This window comes from Daphnia magna, linkage group LG3 (genome assembly GCF_020631705.1).
Source record: "Daphnia magna isolate NIES linkage group LG3, ASM2063170v1.1, whole genome shotgun sequence".
Lineage (NCBI taxonomy): Eukaryota > Metazoa > Arthropoda > Branchiopoda > Diplostraca > Daphniidae > Daphnia > Daphnia magna.
The window spans coordinates 4359508-4375240 of NC_059184.1; the positions used below are offsets into that span (position 1 = coordinate 4359508).

The following is a 15733-nucleotide window of genomic DNA, read 5'->3' on the forward strand; positions in this document are numbered from 1 at the left end:
ATGTTTCATGCTGTTCGTTTGAAAAAGAAATCACATTTTTTCATATTCGACAGAACACTATAGCCACCGGGTTCTTGTATATACTTAAACAGTGAGAAGAACTAATTATTTACCACTAAAGAGCCGGAAAAAGTATACCCAATTATGCGCAACAATACAACAGACTTTATAATAATTGGCTCCACTAATGTATAGAATAAGCTACAAAACAATGTATATGTAACAAGGGAAACAATTCGCTCTGACCTCTGCAAATACTAGACGCTCATTATACTCTCATTTCAAGTATAAGTCACTGCCCCTACGCTTTATCGCAGTTAATTATCCAACATACAAGACCCCAGCACAAATAGTTTTGGCAATGTTTCTAAGCACTTTTTCTTGGATAGACAAAAAAAAAGAATCCAAGTCTAACCGAGTGGAATAAAATCTTTTCTTTTTTCTTTATTTTCTTTTTTGTTATTAAAAGCTTAGCCATTGGCCTCTATGGAACACTTTAAAAGGAAACAATAGGGGCGAATACACTTCACCTGATTCAGTTGCTGAAACCCCATGATGTTCCACGATGGAGCCATTTGGCGTGAAAGGTGGATTTGGCATTGTGGGTGGATAGGCTCAATTGTATTCGAAGGAAATGAGGCGGAACCGTAGTATCTTGATTCGCATCCGTTATGTTGACTTGCCGCAGACGATCGAATCGGTATGGAAACGACAACTTTGTCTTTTAGCTAAACTTCTTTCTCCAACCTTCGCACAGATCTCACGATAACCTTATTTTGTTACAAACATAACAGACAAGTTGTGCATTCAAATAGAAATACATTCTTTAACAGATAGAAACCCTTACAGTACGGTGGACGATTAGTCAAAAGAAATTGTTACTACTTGCGACCAACGAGAAGAATCATCATTTCTCGCAACGATAACGCAAAATTTGGTTCTCCCAATCATCCAACGTATCCGTGTCAACATTCCTCTCTCATTTACGAGCAGCTGAAAACGATCCGAGTGCCGATTACAGTATAGATAAACATTTATTCTATAGAACCTAACCCAATGATGGAAGGAATGAGTTTTCTTACTCCTCCGCATAACACACACACAGATGCACACACGCTGTTTCTACACATTTATCGATTGGGTGCGGGGGCGCGCGTGTCTCCTCGTCGCTGCGAGAGAGCGGCCCTTTTTTTCTGTCGTTCGTAAATTGGATGGGCCTATTCGCTTGACATGAGAGACAGCCGAAGAAAAAGAAGACGCCTTGTAGAGTACCAAGTAGCATCAGAAAAAAAAACAGCCTATTTCTCAATAAATTCCCGGGACAGAAAATGTCTTTTCTCCTTGCCTCTCCCGTCTTCCTTCTTTATCTCTTTTTTTCTTTTTTCCATTCGGTTTTGGATCGACAGTGTCTGCTAGCAAGCCCACAAGTGTAGGCCTAAATTGGCGTTTTTTTTGTGTGTGTTTTGTTTTGTTTTTATGAAGAAGGCTGAAATTGATCGTTTCTTTTTCGCTTTTTCTTGTGCTGTGGTGGGATAAATCGAGTTGCATGTCTAGTGCTCACATAAACAATACTGATACGCAGACGTGTTCACATCAATTAATTTGTTATTTTGCTGCTTATTCTGCACGTGAAACCTGATAGATTCGATCGCTACATCGTCTACAGGTCTTAACTCAAATGCTATAGCAATTTCTTCGTATCGCTCTATCTCATTTACGAACACTACCGTTGAGGAAACATTTTTTTGCACGTTAACTACTGTAACCAAGCAACTGGCAACTCATCAATTTATTTACATTTTATTTGTTTACCAATGTCCAAAAGTGAAACGTACAACAAATGATGCAGATTTCATATCCATTTTTCTCCACCTCTTCTGGCTGTAAACTTCTTCGTTGTAACATTAGGTCAGACTATATAGAGACAATGCACGTAAATTCACGTTATTGTATTTAAAACCTAGGCTTAAGCATACGGACTTCTATTTGCCGTTTTTCTATTCGAGATTTCTAGCAATATGTTTCGTCTTAAGCATTTCCTTAATCGACCACCATTCCTTGTGATTTGTGAATCATTTCCATAGCATCAGACTGTCTTTTTTTTTTCCCCCTACAGTTCTGCATGATTCGTTCTACGTAGTGATGCAGTAGTCTTGCTCGGTCTGCCGCAAGAAATAGTATAGACCTAGCATTACAAGGATGAAGAATCTATACATTCATGTCCTTCCTTCCGTGTGGACTCCGTCTTGGTATATATCTTCGATCGCTTTTTGTTTCGAACGATGGTGGAAAGAGCTTCCACTTTCTTCCTTTCCTTTTTCATGTTTTCCTTACAAGAGAGAGAGAGAGGGGTAGAGATAAAACTGAAACTCTTTGTTATACTGCCGTCCGAGCTGTCGCTTCCCAGTGCCATAGTCTTCCATGGTTCTGTATACACGAGCTAGTGGGAAATCTGATTCCATCTAGATGCAACTAAACCCTTGTCTTTCTCGCTCTCGTCCAACTCTCGTTCTTTCTCTTGCCTGCGCTATCCAACTGTCTCTTTTCATCCGCACAACCATCCAGCTCGTCTAATAACATTTGATCTTGAACTGAGCTCGACCATCACCATACGTAATAATAAGTCTCCAGACTTATGACTCCCTAAGATCTAGTCTGTCAAAATGTTCAAGCCGTTGAACAATAAATTCGCCAATCAAAATCGTCCGTCACCCTGTCCCAGCTTTAGAGTTAAAGCTTTCAGAATAATGTTATAGTTCTTACATAATCATTCTGGCATCGCCATTGTCTTTCGGGTGAGTGCAGATATCGAAAGTTGTGTCACATACAAGCATGTGCAGCGCAACGCACTTGAAAAACGAATCGTTCCCAGCATTCTCACTGTGTAAAGAAAATTGGGACGTTTCGGAGTCGGCGTCGTCGCCGTGGGCTCCCTCTATGGCTACATCAGGCCTGCAGGACATCCAGGACCTCAGTCATTGACGAGGCTCCGGCCTCTAATGTTTGCGACACTTTTGTCGTTTGCCATCCTACAATGGTGCTTGCGGTGAGGTGTTGTGACTCAACAACAATAAGATAGTACCGTCATTTGCGGTGCGTTTCGTTTGCGATGGTACCGTTGATGTACTCGCCGACCGTGTACAATCAGAGTTGCCAATGGTCCAATATCCATGACGTGAGCAAGACGGTCATTAGCAGCAATGCGTCTTCTTTGTTGTCGCCATCGTCCAGCACGGCCCAGTCTCGTGATTGGGGGTTGATGCTAGCCACTGGGACATCTCTTTCTGGCTACGACCTTTTCCGATGCGCCGTCGTAGTCATCGTCACGTGTGGATTAATCTCGGGCAACTTGATCCTCGCCCTTGCCGTCAACTGTAAATACTCGGCCGGAATCCTTCAATTCCAAGTTTGTCCTCCAGCCTATTCTATGCGCACTGTTTTATAGCATGTCTATTCTCGTTCTCGGCCTTTCCGTTCTCTCTCCCGGTCGGAAAGTTATAAAAGACCCATCATTGCTTTCTCAGACAGCCATTTATCATGGCGGGCACGTTGAGCATTGCCCAGACGCACAAGTTTCAGACCAAATCCTCAGGCTGTAGCCTAATACTAGAAGTAAATACGCCCCTTTCGGCAGCTCTGATGATTGCTAACGTTAAGTCGCCCGAACAGAGCAATCTGCATAATGTTCAGATTGAGTTAGTCTTTTTTTCCTTCTCGGTTCTCTCTCTCTCTCCCTCTCTCTGTCTCCCTTCGATTTCGGAGAACGGATGAAAGAAGGAAAAAAAAAAAAGGGGGGGGGGGAGGAAGAAATTGCTTTTCGAAAATGATGGGACGTTTGATGCGGCAAATCGTTTGAATGCCAAACTTTGTATTGACCTTAGTTTCATGGGTGGGGAGAGAGAGAGAATCGCAGCCCCTGGCACAGTAAAAATAGCCCATACTTTTAACTTGATTTAGTGGGCATTTATGAAACGACTACTCGTCAAAATCTTGTGGTTGGTCGAGCTCGTTTGAACATTTTACTTCTTATCCATCGGACTACTTCCAAATAGCATTTCAAACTCAAATAGCATTTGAAGCTCAAATAAAAAGTCGTAATTTTTCTTCGTAGTTTTCGTTATCGATTTTTTTGGGAGACTTCCACCATTCTGAATGGTAGTCGCTACCTCATGTATTCACTCGCTTGGATATAAAACGAGCCTTGAACGATGGTAGCCATCAGTAGAGGCCAGCCTTTTCTTTGTCGATTGATTAATCGACTCACGCTTCGTCATCAATTAAGACCATCTCAATGACATTAGTCTAGTCGGTACCGGCTTGTTTGCGTACTCACATCATAGATTGCCAGTAGCAGCTATATCAACTTTGAAAGCATTTGGTTCGTTTTGTTTGCTACCCTCTATGTGCCGTTGCACCCTATTCCTGTCTTGATCGATGGATGGGGAATTTTGGTGCGTTTCAACGTCCCGGCTGATGTTGTCGTCGTCGTTCCTGTTGTTTCTCGTTGCGTTCACCTTCCGACACAGACACGCTGTTTACTGACATCGATCGCTACCAATCACGTAGCTACCGGGTTATTAGTCACCGCGTGGAATATCTACCCGAGCTTGATAGGCTGCTGGCCCTACGGAGTTCTTCTCTGCCAAATACAAGTAAGTTTCGACAGTGACGGCCCTCATTGCATTTGATGATCAACGAGAATTTTTACAACAAGGAAAAGGAATAACTCAGTTAACAGTTGTATAAATTAAATGCTTCAATAGGCAGTACTGCTGGGCTCACTGAATCAGCACAGTTCCATCTTATGGATATTGGTGGCTTTGGATCGTTACATCTTCGCTACTCGCCGGCATCGATACCTGCAACTAGCCTCGTCCAAGGTAGGCATTTCACAAAATATCGATATTACACCCACTGCCAGTGCCAATATATCACTGTTGTTACTTGTCTAGACAATATTTTTTTTAAATGCGACAGATAGAGAAGCTATAAAACAAGACCAGAAAGAATAGTCTATACTTGCGCCGTTCAGATGATGACGATGAGAAATTGCCACTTGACTGAGAACGAAAAACAAATCATAATTCGCCCTGGTAATATGAACAGCCGCCGATGAATGGGAGAGCGTGCAAGAAAAAAAGATTAATAATAATAATTGCACGCCCCCACTCGTAAAGATAAATGTGATTTATTCCGTGACAGCCACACCGCATATATCCATACGTCTTTTTTGTTGTTGTTTCTGTTTCTTTGGTTTTTTTGTTTTTTTTTTTTGGTTTCTTTGTTTTTGTTTTGTTGTATTTTTCTCTTACGACTTTCATTTCGATGGTTATTGATACTCTCTACAAGCATCACTAACGCTAATAACCAACAACAATGAAAAACGCAGTACGCACAAGTCAGCAGGTCTCGGGCCAAGTATTATGGGTAGAGCTTGCGTACATAGAGTCAATGTATCTTAACTGCACCCCGTATTCGCGGGTGATTATAAATCAAATATAAGAGGGATGGGGGAAAGACAAGAAAATGATGACAATAACTGCGAAATAGTGCGCCCGTTAGGGAGGACGGTCGTTGGCGATAGAACAGGAAGCGCATCAAGTATGTGGTGCTCACGAAACTGAGAGAAAATGTCTAGAATGAAATAAGAAAAGGCGATGGTGCCGTAGTTTATTTATGCTATGTGATACTTGGAAGTGGTCCAACATGTCTAGTCAGCGGGGAAAAGGATATGGAAATTGTGGGACGGAATAAATGAAAAAACAATTTGTATGGAACATTTATTTATTGTATTTTCTTAAAAAAAAAAAAAAATAAAACACGTAGGCTAGTACAAGAAGTAAAAGCTGTATTAACCCAAGAGGTAGAAATAAAATCCACGTTTTTACTTTTTTTTCTTTTAATATTCAACTATTATTAAAAGGACTGAGTTTACTGGCGGCTACTGAATAATCGATGGCAAGATATCGAATAAGTAACAATGCAAAGACAAAAGCAGTAGTGAACTATACATATTTGCGTCACACGATTAAATAAGTCAAATAGATTCAGTTCTTTATTTGGTTTCCATTCAAATTCGCCTGAAGCACTTCGTCCCGTTGTCAAAAATTCCATTCCTGTACGGCCCGCTAATGATGTTACAAATCGGTATTGCCCTCTATGTGCCACTTTCTTATTTATCGATTGACTATTTCAATTTGCCATTCAAATTGTGTGCTAATTTTTCCACATTGAAATGTTACTCCGCGTAGCTTTGCGTCTGGGTGGCGGGATCAACTTGGGGTCTCTCCTTCGCCTACTATACTTCAATTGTATTGCCCTACAGAGCCTTCGACTATAGGTAGTCTCCAATCTTCTACCTATGCTTAGCATAACAAAAGAAAAGTTATTTGTTGTCAATTTCTTCTTATTACAGCAACGAAGGACTTGCCGGTTGTGCTCCGGTACCTCAAACGGGCGTTCTCATGTTGGTCAGCACCTGCTTGCTCTACTTTCCGACGACCATGATTTTACTTTACGTCTATGGTACCGTCTTCCATTCGCACAACAGTAGTCAACGATTAGTTCCGACGACGATGAGGACTGTTACATTGCCAGGGCAAGGCGCTCATATCGTCAAATCTACTCGTTACGAGTGTAACGATCACTGTACCGAAGGGTATTGCAACGTAAGGTTTCGCACAAATCTATTTTTGACTATCGATCGTTGCGACATAATAATATTTTTCTTTTTTTTTTTATCGTGAAAAAAAGGTGAAGGTGGAGGAGGCTGTGACTCGGTCCGTTGCAACCATGTCTTTGGCATTCATTATCAACTCCACGCCATGGATCATTAAGCAAATCATCGTCGCGTGTCTGGGCAACGAGGTAAAGTTTCATTGGTTCTCCACGTTCTTCATTTTTAAAATGAAAAAAAGAAAAAGGGTGGAAGAAAATCAATCAAAGTTGAGAAATCGACAACTATACAAAGAAGATGATGGTCCAATCGATGATGCGCAACGTGGTTTAGCTATTGTTGCACGAATGTTATACGATTTGGATTTTCTAAGGTCGTGCCGTGGTTGGACTTTGTGATCACTTGGAGCTCACTGAGTCTGGGCGTTTGGAACCCTTTACTCTGTTGGCTGCTTTGTCCGCCGATTAGAGATGGCGTCCGACATATACTCTCAATGGCCTGCTCCTGCTGCTACACCAACAATTACTCACAACCCACAAGTACGCGGGGTTTTCCTTACTTAATTTGTTTGTTTTTTTTTTGTTTTCTTCACCTATTGGCTACGGTGCACTTGGCCCTGAAACCCTAGACTCTTGAGAACCGTTTGCGTCACTATAGTTAGAGACCGCAAAAGTTCGGGTGTTAACCTGTTTCAGTCTTTGCATCGTGGTAGTCCCTAATCTCCCATTTGCTTGGCTTCGACAGGGCGATCGTCTACGTGGGCAACGGAGATATCGACCGTCAACGGCCTAGCCGGCCCATCTTGCGAGATTCATCCCAGCATAGAACGGCAGCAACCCAAGCCGCATCCCAATTCACCCGTTACCGGTCCCACGACGCCCATACGTGGCGTCCAGTACCTGCCTAACATTTTACCACCTCCGCCACCTCCATCGGTCAAGGCTTCTGTTCAGGTGGTAGCGTCTCCGTGCTGCTCGCCGGGCCGATCCATCGGAGCTGTGGACCACGACGAGCGAATTTGGAGCGAGATTCTCGAGCGGAGTCTTTCTTCCAGCTCACTGCATCATTTACATAGGTTGCAGCGTAACCATGACGATGACGAAGAAAATGACCTCTGCAGTAACCAGCCGAGTCGAGTGCTGGACCCAACACGAACATCGGTTGCGATGTCGTATCAGCAGGAGAAACGTCGTAACGGGAAACCGCCAGTTGGCAACTGGCACGTCTGAGAGACACCGACATCCAGACGTGCCTTTTGAATTTCAAAAGAAACGACTACTACGGCGAACAAAAGGTAATGGCCGGGGAATAATAAAAAATAAATCAATTTTGGCATTGATCCCCTTTTTCCTTTCCCAGACGTCTATGTGAGGCGCAATAAGGCTCTTATCCTCTTTATATTCGGTTGATCTACTCAGCTCGTTGTAGCCCTTGGAAAGTAGTTGACATCGTTATCAACATGCATCATCAAGTTACATTAATATTGGAAATTTGCTTCTTTTGAAGATTGATTTTACAATTCCCCGATTTGCTACCTTCTCTCCTCGCACGTTGATTGCTGATGAATTCGCTCCCCTTTCTACCAGCTTTTCTTGAAAAATTAACTCAGTAATGACAAATGCTTAGCTATCTTTTCCTCTTTCTGGAATCGTGGCAGTTTCTGTTCCACGAAACAATATATATTTGGCGTGATGTAAATACAAACAAATACATACTGATTTCTGACGGCTGTAATTTAATTTCTTTGTCTTTTTTTATTTCTATTCATCTTCTTTTAAAACAGGGGGTAGTAGTAATAAAGCTTATGTTGTGGCAACGGTTTGTGATGCTTCTCCGTATCCAATTCATCAATGATGAAACAGGTTGGTCTATTGCAACGCAGCTTCTAAATGTGGGTTGGAAGCTACTATATGAGCAGGACGCATCCGTTTCAATCCCATTCGGACAGAAATATCTCTCCTATCAAGACGTTATGTTGTTCTGCGTCCTTTTGCTGCTGGCAAGCACCAGCATCCGTGTCCGATCGGCTTATTACGAATTGTACTCTGAATTTCGACCAGACGAACGCTGGTTTCTCGACGATGCGAAATTGGTCCCGATTAGCTGCGACAATGGAGACTGTAGCGCTCTTTTCAACAAGCACAACAAGCACAAAGTCGTAAAACGTTCCGTCGTACAGGTAGAAACTATGAAAGACTACATTAAGTTTCTGTTACGGGGTAACAGAACTAAGGACGATGATACAAACATCGGACCATATCGGACTAGCAACATCACCTTAGGTAATGATTTCCAAATAATTTTGCAATGGTTAAATTAAGAAAAAACATGCCAAGCAAAGCAGATTACAGTTTGCGTTTACAGGAATGTTTATTCATTGATAAGTGATGACCAATTTTTTTCTGAGACGTGAAAGCACCCTAGTCTAACGGTTATTTTCGGGAGGAGATGGAAAACCAAAATTTCTTGACCACAAATGCTCTAAGCTCTATAGAGGAAATGAGAAATTGAGAATTGAAAAGTGAAACGAACGCGTACCCCACTGCTTTACGAATGCACTCTGCGGGCGGCGTCCATGTTTGTTTTCACTTTCCATCCAGTTAGATTTAAACCGCACAGGAGTGAGGGCATACGTTCATCACATTCTGTATAAGCCAGTCTTGCATTAGTGTCTGACAAAATGATGTGTCAAATACACATCTGGGAAAATTTTCAAGCATGGCTGTATAGTAAGGCGTGGTTGCTAAAAAGAATTACATTACTTTCAAGGTGTGGTGTTGGATAAGAACTTCATTGGAGACCTGCAGACGTTCACGAAAATTTTCGATATCACTAACCTTCCAGTTAGCCCTGAACTGGAATATCTCCGCCAACAGAATTTCAGTATTACCTTTTTTAGCCCAAATGATAAACTGACCCCAGGTAAAATTCTTTGTTATGGATCATTGTAAGATGGAAAAAACTGAAAAGTATTATTTATTTATTTATTTTTTTCATTTAGACATCAATACTGTCCTGTCTATTTTACCTTGTGAAGTTCTTACTCGTTTTGACAAAAGTCTCATCAGCTTGCCAGTCATTCACATTGCCATCACAAGTCAGGACAAGCTTTTTAAAACCAAATTGCTGAGCTTAGATTTAACTGATGTATGGTTTTGTAATGACAGGTAATAATTGTCCCCGAATCACTCGTTGGGCAGTTTTGATGGTTCCTGTAATGAAAGCTGGAGGAGAACTGCCTCAGATCTTTACCGATTTGCGTTTAAGTGAGACACTTGACTGGAAAGAAGCCGTCATTATTGCTGAAGAAAACACAAGTAAATTTTCCCCTTAAATGGGTATTCATTTAAATAAATAGGCTTAGCTTTGAAACCAGGGTGACTATCAAAGGTAAACATACAGGTTAATGATGTGTTACTTTAAACAAAAAACCTTTTAGATAAAGAACTATTCGATATGCTGGTCGACAGTTTGAGTCGCCCGGTTTTACACAAACATTCTCTTGCCTTAACCGTCGTCAAACTCCGCGGTCCGGTTGCGCTAAGGTAAAATTTTTCTATTCCGTAGATGGTTCGCCATTCAGTTGATGAATTCTCTCATTTCTCATTTTCAGGAAAAAAAATTTCGAAAGTCAGTTGTTGAATTTACAAGTTAGACCTAAAGGCCGTAATTTCATCATGGTGGCTAGACAAGAAACTGCTCTGTGGGCCTTTGACGCGGTATGCTGATTCCGAAAGATTTCTTTTATTATTACTGTTAACCTATGATTTCTATTTCATTAGTTCACTTTCATAGCGCTTGCATAGAAATCGGTTTATAATGACACACATTTGAATTTCAGGCTAATGACATCGGAATGGTGAATCCATACTCCCAATGGCTATTCTTGGTAACTGATTCGATTGATCCATCTATTTTCCTGCCAACTGTGGAGGACGGTCAAAACATATCGTTTTTGTACAACGCCTCGGAAGCTGGTGCAAGCGATTCTACGTCATCGAAAGATGAACAAAACAACCTCTCATGCTACAGTTCTCGTTTGCTCGAGGCATACGTGAATGCTCTTCATCAGGTGATTCGGTCAGAAGAGACTCGTTACTTTCAGACGACTGAAGATGATTGGAGTAGATCAAAACCTTCGGCTGGTGACAGACGAAATGATGTCTTTCAAACTCTGCAGGTTGGATTCATTCAATTCTATTTGCATCCATTGCTTCTTTTCCCTAACAGCTTGATCGTTATTTCCTCCTCCCCCCCCCAAAAAAAAAATGCTTTTTTACAGAATATTTGGAAAAACACAAAAAAATGCAGCAATTGGTTGGCATGGAACATAACGGCTGTAGAAATCAAAGAGACTAAAAAGCCAACGCTGTTGGATGTTGCCAGTTGGGACGCAGCACATGGCCTTGTCGTCTATGATGATTTCTTTCCACATTTCACTGGAGGACTCCGCCAACGAGTCATCAATGTTACGACTATGGAGGTAAACTATTGTAGATCTCTTCTTCCTTTTTAAGTAACAAACATGCATGCCGTTCAGCCTGCACCAATAAAAACACGGATCGTAACCGCTTCTCATCCTGCACCGTGTGCATTAATCAGAAATAAAATACTGTTATTTAACAGTTCCCCCCCTGGCAAATTTTTGAACGGGACAGAAACGGCAAAGTGATACGTCATACTGGTTTGGTTTTGGAATTAGCAAAAGAATTGGGCAATCGTCTCAATTTCAGGTTTTCTTACATATTCGTACGCCAAATGTTGCTTAAGTCTAAATAGCAAATGAATTTTAACTGTTGTAGTATCAATGTCGTGGAGCCTGCTGACGGTAAATGGGGCTCACGTCTAAGTTTCAGCCGCTGGACTGGCATGGTGGAACAAGTTCGCACGGGATCGGTGCGTGCAAACTCACGTGTTACATATGACTGTGTAATCATAATTATTCGACTCTTCGTTTCATAACTACAGGTAGCATTTGCCGGTGCGGGATTTACCGTTACGGCCGATCGAATGAGTGCTGTCAATTTCAGTATGTCGCTAGACGCTCAGCCCTTTACTTTCATGTTTGCCCGCCCTAAGCAGTTGAGTCGTGCATACCTGTTCATTCAACCATATACACCGAACGTGAGAATAAAATAATGTTTCAAACATAATGATAATTCAAATATCCGAATTCGCACAGGCCTGGATTACCATTTTTGCCATGACATTAGGCGCTGGCCCCTTGATCTGGGCCTTTAATAAAATCACGCCTTTCTATGATTTCTATCCAGATCGTCCTGGATCGCCTATATTTAGCATTTGGTACAACATTTGGTATTGTATTGGCGCCTTATTGTTTCAAGGTAAGACGATTTTTATGCGATAATTATTTTTTTTGTTTTTTTAATGGTAAAATGGTTCCTCTGGGAACGAATATTGACACATATTTCTTTGAATGTTAGGTCAACGAGAAATGCCGGTTGCCCTGAGCGGTCGCATGGTAGTGGGTTTCTTTTGGCTATTCGTAATTGTTGTTTTGACCGCCTATTCGGGTAATCTTGTCGCCTTTCTGACATTCCCGACCTACACCAATCCTATCAACACCCTGCAGGATCTGATCGATAATAAAGGTTCTCTCACCTGGGGCATCCTTCGTGGCACGGCTCTCGAAGATTTTCTCAAGGTACATTTAATGTTCTCTGTACTAATTTGCCGAACAGCGAATTTACATGTTATTTGGCTTTACCAGACGTCGGACGAAAAATTGTACAGGGACCTTTACGAAGGTGCAATCCTGCACGACTTGGCGGACGATATACTATTGGACATGATCCGTAATCAAAAGCACGTTTACATCGAATGGAAAACTAATCTTCAATGGTTAATGAAACAGGACTTCGTCAAAACAAATTCGTGCGATTTCTCCTTAGGTTTGTTTTTGCGAATCCGCAATCACTAGAGCGCTTGAATCAATCTTATTGATGTGATGGAACCGGAATTGAACTGAACTTATTCTTAGGAACCGAAAATTTCTTCTTGCAACAAGTTGCTTTGGCTTTCCCCAGAGATTCTCCCATCTTAGAGCGAGTCAATTTGGAGTAAGCATTATTTGGCGTTGTTTTGCATCGGTCTTTTGAGAAGCTGCATGTTGACTGTTGGTCCACACGCATTTCCTGATTAAGAAGGAAAAAACCGCCCTGTACTATATAATAATTTAATTATGCGCGTCATCCACAGGATTATCTACATGCAAAGAGGTGGACTCATTGAACATTGGCGTCAAGAATTCTGGCCGTCAGCTGATCGTTGTTCCGAAACAGCCACAGGAGGTAGTGACGGAGAAATCATTCAAGCCATCAGCGTGGCAGATATGCAAGGATCCTTCTACGTCCTATTTTTTGGTATAAGAAAAACCAAAGCCTATCCTCATCTTAATATGATTACAAATACTGAATGGATATTTGCGTATTGCATAGGTTGTGGTTTGGCAGCCGTTTCATTCATTATTGAAAGACTGATCCACCGCAGTAAAGAAAAACGAGAGAGCGAAGTTATACGTCCATATCTGAACTAACCTGGACAACCAATAAGTTCGCACAATATTTGAAACAAGAGACGTATGAAAGTAACTGCAACCTCACCATTGGCATAGAAAGAAGTCGTCATCTATTACGATGTACTATATAAGCATCATCTTGACGTGGAACCTCACGATGAGTAGATTTGAACCGCACATTTCCGAATTACGCGATCATTAATTTATTACTAAGACAAAAACTACCCTAATGAATTATTACTAATAAAATCTTCAAACCACATTATTGGCTGTATTCGGAAAATAACCCGTGAGAAGAGACAAGCATATCGTTGGGCTCACAATTTCACTACTGCGAGTTTGTTATGTCAGCGTTCGGACTTAAAACGAGGACCCGATACATAACATGGTCGACGACATGAAAAGAAATCTGTAGCATAATAAATCGAAAACGATCAAGAGTAGGCCATATGAGAGATTTTCGGTCGTTTGTTTTCTGGCTGGTGTGAAACAGCTAAATCAAGCCCTGTAAAGTCAAAGGTTTCATACATTAGCCAGCGTTGGTAGACAAAGTCACATCCTTCGAACGTCTAAAATAATCCGTCGCCAGCCTATGAGGATCAATAAGAGAAGCCGTTGTTGTTTGTTGGACAGGCAACACACCTGTGGATTGTTGGTAATCGAACCGTGAGGGCCTTTTGCCCGCCAAGCCTCTCGTATATCGCTGAGTTTGTACCAACTGTGGCGCTCTGGCAGTCGTAGCCTGTGGTATGCCATTTTCCACACCATATACCATGGCAACGGCTGGATAATGGAAATTTCCATTAGGGGCTGAAGACCTAAGCGAGAGCCAATGGCAATTAAAACACATAATCTGCACAGCCATTTAACGACCCTAGAAAATCAGCCATTATTCAAGTGCTGCAAACCTGCAATTCAGAATTTCCCTTTTAGTTTCATAAGGCAAACAGAAGGTTATTTACCCGCCGAAGTAGGGTTGGGAAAACGTGTAAACTAGTTGCTGTTGCTGCAATGCTTGTTGTTCTCTCTGCCACTGAATGAAGTCCTGCTGTAGGGTTCCAACCAAACTTAGCGCCAACGACCGGGCATTTTGAACTGCAGATGGATCAGCATGTCTGCAAAATGAAATTCACCTTTAGTCACAAATTCACAACAAATGAAAAAACAAAACAAACAACAACAAAAAAAGTTAAATAAAATAAAGAGACACTTACTCAAGTAATAAATGATGGGGTTCATCACTTGCATTAGACGGACTCATTCCTTGTCCTTGTAATGACACACTCACTCCAGTTTCTGCTTGAATGTAGTTAAAATTGTCACCAGAAGGACCAAGCACTCTGTCAACAATCTTGAAGGCTTCAGGTGCATGGTCAAGATTAATATAAACTTTATCTCTTATAAGAGACATTTGAGGAGGGGGATGATTTGGGACAAGGGGTGGGGATATGATTGGAGGTGGTGGACTAGATCCTGTGTGTTCAGCAATGAAATCTTGAATGTGATGAATAGCTTCATCAACAGCACGTTTGTCTACTGCCTGAATACATATATATAATGGCCTCTCATCATTTAATTCCAGTTTTTCATGTGGAGAAACATAGCGTCCTTTGGTACACAAGGCAGCTTCTACAATTAAAAAAAATATATCATGTGAAAATGTTACCAAAATTTCATCCAAATCCAGCTGGCACAAATTACTTGATTTCCACTGGATTTGTTCTTGGATGTATCCTTTGGTGAGTAGATTTCGTACTCTAGGAGGAAGACCATTGATTTCAACTTCAGCATTGAAAAGATCTTTTCTCCCTGTCTTAAGCTTCTTATCCTTCTTCTGGTATCCATTATTAGCTTGAACGTTTTGTTGATATAGTTGAATTTTACCTTCAGCCGCTAATTGAGCATTAATCTGGGCAGCAGCTTGGGCTGCAGCTTGTAAACTTTGATGGCTATTCAAATTTTTTTTAATGTCCTCTACTTTGTCCATCATTACCTAAATTGGAACTCAAAATTCACATATAATCCCTGTGGCAGGTACTAAACGAGGATCTTAATTCTCTTGTTATTTGTCGTCTATCTCTATAAAGACTGATAGATGAAGGAATGGATTTAGGGTATACAATATTGCCAAGTCTAGTCTAATAGTTTTCATGCGTCGGATCTATTGCTCCATTTGCTCGGCCGTCGGCCCCGATTGACTGTGATCGGGTGATCCACCCCGATAAGTGGAGCCACATTAACAAAGGACCCATCGGGGTACAAGAGTCACAGATTACAGTAATCTATGACTCTGGGGTAGATTCTGTGCCGATCGGCATAGATCAGACAAAGTTATATTAATATTCTGTATAACCCTGGATCAGAGTAGGCATTTCGGGGTTTCAGGACCTGGCTTTCGGATCACGGGGTGTCTGAATTTTTGTCCCCAACTCCGTCGGATTTCAATCCGGGTGGGATTGAAGTCCGAAAGAGCCTGATGGTTCTTCTGAAGAACCTCTTCATTTTTCAATATGGTCTCA

At 41.5% G+C, this 15733-nt stretch overlaps 3 protein-coding genes across 4 annotated transcripts; 2 read left to right on the forward strand and 1 right to left on the reverse strand.

The window, feature by feature from the left end:
• The first annotated feature begins 2962 nt into the window (after window positions 1–2962).
• Window positions 2963–8410, forward strand: LOC116918789 (trace amine-associated receptor 8c). Its single transcript, XM_032924559.2, has 9 exons — window positions 2963–3406; window positions 4527–4652; window positions 4764–4880; window positions 6252–6340; window positions 6416–6668; window positions 6754–6867; window positions 7050–7215; window positions 7421–7970; window positions 8036–8410. Exons 1-8 carry the CDS (start codon window positions 3110–3112, stop codon window positions 7903–7905), a joined length of 1647 nt encoding a protein of 548 aa, XP_032780450.2. The 5' UTR covers window positions 2963–3109; the 3' UTR covers window positions 7906–7970; window positions 8036–8410.
• A 205-nt stretch (window positions 8411–8615) lies between these two features.
• On the forward strand, window positions 8616–13476 carry LOC116918788 (ionotropic receptor 93a). The gene is made up of 17 exons (XM_032924558.2): window positions 8616–8958; window positions 9446–9598; window positions 9678–9773; window positions 9844–9993; window positions 10116–10221; window positions 10290–10395; window positions 10518–10856; window positions 10959–11159; window positions 11303–11409; window positions 11479–11572; window positions 11645–11800; window positions 11859–12021; window positions 12121–12341; window positions 12408–12588; window positions 12678–12756; window positions 12896–13059; window positions 13135–13476. Exons 1-17 carry the CDS (start codon window positions 8649–8651, stop codon window positions 13230–13232), a joined length of 2724 nt encoding a protein of 907 aa, XP_032780449.2. The 5' UTR covers window positions 8616–8648; the 3' UTR covers window positions 13233–13476.
• Window positions 13466–15682, reverse strand: LOC116918791 (KH homology domain-containing protein 4). 2 transcript variants are annotated; one of them, XM_032924562.2, is made up of 5 exons: window positions 14916–15682; window positions 14429–14843; window positions 14177–14329; window positions 13857–14032; window positions 13466–13719 (listed from the first exon to the last, which is right to left on the reverse strand). In XM_032924562.2, exons 1-5 carry the CDS (start codon window positions 15202–15204, stop codon window positions 13649–13651), a joined length of 1104 nt encoding a protein of 367 aa, XP_032780453.2. In that variant the 5' UTR covers window positions 15205–15682; the 3' UTR covers window positions 13466–13648. The 2 variants fall into 2 exon arrangements, with proteins under 2 accessions (XP_032780453.2, XP_032780452.2); XM_032924561.2 differs by having other exon boundaries at window positions 13466–14032.
• Window positions 15683–15733: the final 51 nt, after the last annotated feature.

Coding starts and splice junctions, on each gene's coding strand:
- LOC116918788 (XM_032924558.2), top strand. CDS start 8,649: ATGTTGTTCTGCGTCCTTTTGCTGCTGGCAAGCACCAGCATCCGTGTC. Junction 10,222..10,289: donor CGCGGTCCGGTTGCGCTAAG/GTAAAATTTTTC, acceptor TCTCATTTTCAG/GAAAAAAAATTTCGAAAGTC. Junction 12,757..12,895: donor TTAGAGCGAGTCAATTTGGA/GTAAGCATTATT, acceptor CGTCATCCACAG/GATTATCTACATGCAAAGAG.
- LOC116918789 (XM_032924559.2), top strand. CDS start 3,110: ATGGTACCGTTGATGTACTCGCCGACCGTGTACAATCAGAGTTGCCAA. Junction 4,881..6,251: donor TGCAACTAGCCTCGTCCAAG/GTAGGCATTTCA, acceptor TACTCCGCGTAG/CTTTGCGTCTGGGTGGCGGG. Junction 6,341..6,415: donor TACAGAGCCTTCGACTATAG/GTAGTCTCCAAT, acceptor TTCTTATTACAG/CAACGAAGGACTTGCCGGTT.
- LOC116918791 (XM_032924561.2), bottom strand. CDS start 15,204: ATGATGGACAAAGTAGAGGACATTAAAAAAAATTTGAATAGCCATCAA. Junction 14,330..14,428: donor CCCCATCATTTATTACTTGA/GTAAGTGTCTCT, acceptor TTCATTTTGCAG/ACATGCTGATCCATCTGCAG. Junction 14,033..14,176: donor TCCCAACCCTACTTCGGCGG/GTAAATAACCTT, acceptor GCTCTCGCTTAG/GTCTTCAGCCCCTAATGGAA.